The sequence below is a fragment of the Curcuma longa genome, chromosome 13 (genome assembly GCF_044706935.1).
Source record: "Curcuma longa cultivar G26 ecotype Majalengka, Jawa Barat chromosome 13, ITB_CL_G26_1.1, whole genome shotgun sequence".
Classification (NCBI taxonomy): domain Eukaryota; kingdom Viridiplantae; phylum Streptophyta; class Magnoliopsida; order Zingiberales; family Zingiberaceae; genus Curcuma; species Curcuma longa.
The window spans coordinates 9,343,418-9,345,925 of NC_133873.1; the positions used below are offsets into that span (position 1 = coordinate 9,343,418).

General features: G+C 35.8%; 1 protein-coding gene across 1 annotated transcript; it reads left to right on the forward strand.

Moving 5' to 3' along the window:
* Nucleotides 1-210: 210 nt before the first annotated feature.
* On the forward strand, nt 211-2,181 carry LOC141844006 (uncharacterized). Its single transcript, XM_074732001.1, has 6 exons — nt 211-282; nt 489-575; nt 654-713; nt 784-870; nt 1,859-1,930; nt 2,023-2,181. The coding sequence occupies exons 1-6, from the start codon at nt 244-246 to the stop codon at nt 2,179-2,181; spliced, it is 504 nt and encodes a 167-aa protein (XP_074588102.1). The 5' UTR covers nt 211-243.
* The last annotated feature ends 327 nt before the right edge of the window (nt 2,182-2,508 follow it).

Here is a 2,508-nt window from a genome sequence, read left to right on the forward strand (position 1 = left end):
AAAATCCCTAATCGGGATTAGGGTTCTTCGTACGCCCATTCATCACCGCCGCCTCCACCCTCCGCCTCCACCCTCCACCCTCCGCCCTACGCCCATTCATCACCGCCGCCTCCACCCTTCGTACGCCCATTCTCATAGACAGCGGTTGATGATAGGGGAGAGCCTCATGTTAATCGAGGTTTTCGAGTGCAGTTTAGCCAAGTCCTAGGTCCATGTAGAGGCGGCCTTCGGTTTCATCCATCAATGAACTTGAGTATTGCAAAATTTCTTGGCTTTGAGCAGGTAAATAAAATTTAGATTTTTTTCTTATTTTCCTTTCAAATTGTGTCATATGCCCCTGCTTAGTCATATTAAATATTTATTAGATTAGGAATCTCGTTGATTCATTTTAGTAGTCAGAAATTATGTTTGTACTTGAGATTCTTGGTCAATTGCTTGCTAACTACTAGAAAAAAGTTGTCAAACTTTAACATTTTCTGTTTTTGCAGACCTTAAAAAATGCTTTATCTCCATATAAGTTTGGAGGAGCCGGGGGAGGAAGTGATTTTGATCCCAAGGGAAAAAGTGAGACTGAGGTAATTTTTATTTTGAGTCTGTTATGTAACAGCATCTTGTTTTATTTTAGTATAATTAACATGCACAAGTCATAACAGATCATGCGATTCTGTCAAAGTTTTATGGATGAACTATATAAATATCTGGGTCCTGACCAGGTAAGAAAAATAATTCCAGTGTTAGCTTAATAATTGTAGAAGGAAATTTACATTTTTTTCTGATCTATAGGATCTTCCTGCAGAAGACATGGGTGTTGGTCCAAGAGAAATGGGTTACCTCTTTGGCCAGTATAGGCGTCTTACTGGCCATTTTCAGGTATGTAGTCCATCCTTACCCTCCTTACCAGCATATAATTATTCAGCAATAAACCTTTTATTTCTATAGTGGCTAATCTGAAAATGTTTTGACTGCATTAACGTGCTTAGCTCAAAATGTTACCTGGAATTTCTTGGAAAGTTTTGCATAGTGCTTGACAATCCTAGTGATTTTTTTGCTCCTTCATTTTCTAGAAACTTGACAATCCTTTTTTTTTTTTTGCATACTTTTCTTTTAACTGATTATTTTGCTATTTGTGTGTTAGAAATTAGAATCACTTTGAATTTAATTCAGTAGAGAACTTAGAAAGAAATAGGCAAATAAACAAGTCAGGCATACATACAGTCTCTCTTTGAAGTTAATTTGTTAAAAGAAATAACTCGAGAAAGTTGGGACAAAAGGGTAGATGAGATGGCATTTACTGTATTTTGTCATATTATTAAAGTGTTTTTGACTAGTATGTCCTTGATGTTGCAAATATTACTCAACCCGTATGTACTTGATGTTGCAAATATTACTCAACCCTTAGATTTAAATCAAGGGCCTTACTCATTTTCCTTTCATTTTACAACTTTGTTAATTTTGCTCATCTAGTTTTTGGATGCATAAGCAAAACATAACACTCATGTACAAACCATTCAAGAGCGAAATAGTCATCATGTATCATATCAACACTGTCGATGTATTCTACTTCTCTATTCACATCATATAAAACTACATGTTAAGTTAAACTTTTAAAGTCCAAGATCATCCATTTTCATTGCACTGAGTGCATATCTATTTCCATCACACTATGTATAGATCACTGTAACCATGATACGTTCTATCTATTACGGCATATTTTTTCCTTTCTCAATTCACCAATCTGCTTTTCAGTTACCATGGAACTAACATAACAGTTCAAATAATCTAGTGCATGTTTCTATGCTTTATAACAGCACTGATAGTTGTTTTTTTTTTCTGGATTTGATTATAATCCATATGCAAGGGAAGTTTTACAGGACCAAAAATATTCTGGTCTGGATCAAGTCTCCGCACCGAAGCTACTGGTTATGGACTGGTAATTTTCTGAAAGTACCAAATTGTATTTGCTACTCTAGTCTTGAAATATTTTATGCGTTGTTTTAAATTTATTGTGCCTTGCTTATGCAGGTTTTCTTTGGACTGGTGAAGCCTGTGCAGCTCTGGAGGATGGCCTTTCACGGAACCTCCCCTCGTTGGATCCATAACTTGTATCTAGCTGCCATCGCATCATTCTACACCAAGTATGGAGCTCTTCTTTATCCTTCTCAACAGCAATTCTACTGCTGACATAGCCCATAAATTCCAAGAATTTAAAGCTTGCTGGTCCAAGCCTGTTCGAAGTAAGTGAATGGAGTGGCTCATGATTCATTGCTATGCTAGATGGAGATTTTGTATCTGTAGAAGAAGTACAACAGTCAAAAGGTTATTTGTAAACCCTGAGGATTCTATTAGTTTCTTCTGAGGATGAAAACGTTGAGGGAATATGTAATATGTTGCAAGAAGAATATTTGTGTTATTTGTAAAGGTGATTAAATATATCGGTGCTTTTCTATTTGTAATTTGTTTGGTGAATTTATAATATTATGATAATTTTGTAATCTTGCTCGATCATAA

Excerpts from the sequence above, each read along its gene's own strand:
- LOC141844006 (XM_074732001.1), top strand. The coding sequence starts at position 244 with ATGAACTTGAGTATTGCAAAATTTCTTGGCTTTGAGCAG. Across the intron at positions 283-488 it reads AATTTCTTGGCTTTGAGCAG|ACCTTAAAAAATGCTTTATC; the intron begins GTAAATAAAATT and ends CTGTTTTTGCAG. Across the intron at positions 576-653 it reads AGGGAAAAAGTGAGACTGAG|ATCATGCGATTCTGTCAAAG; the intron begins GTAATTTTTATT and ends AAGTCATAACAG.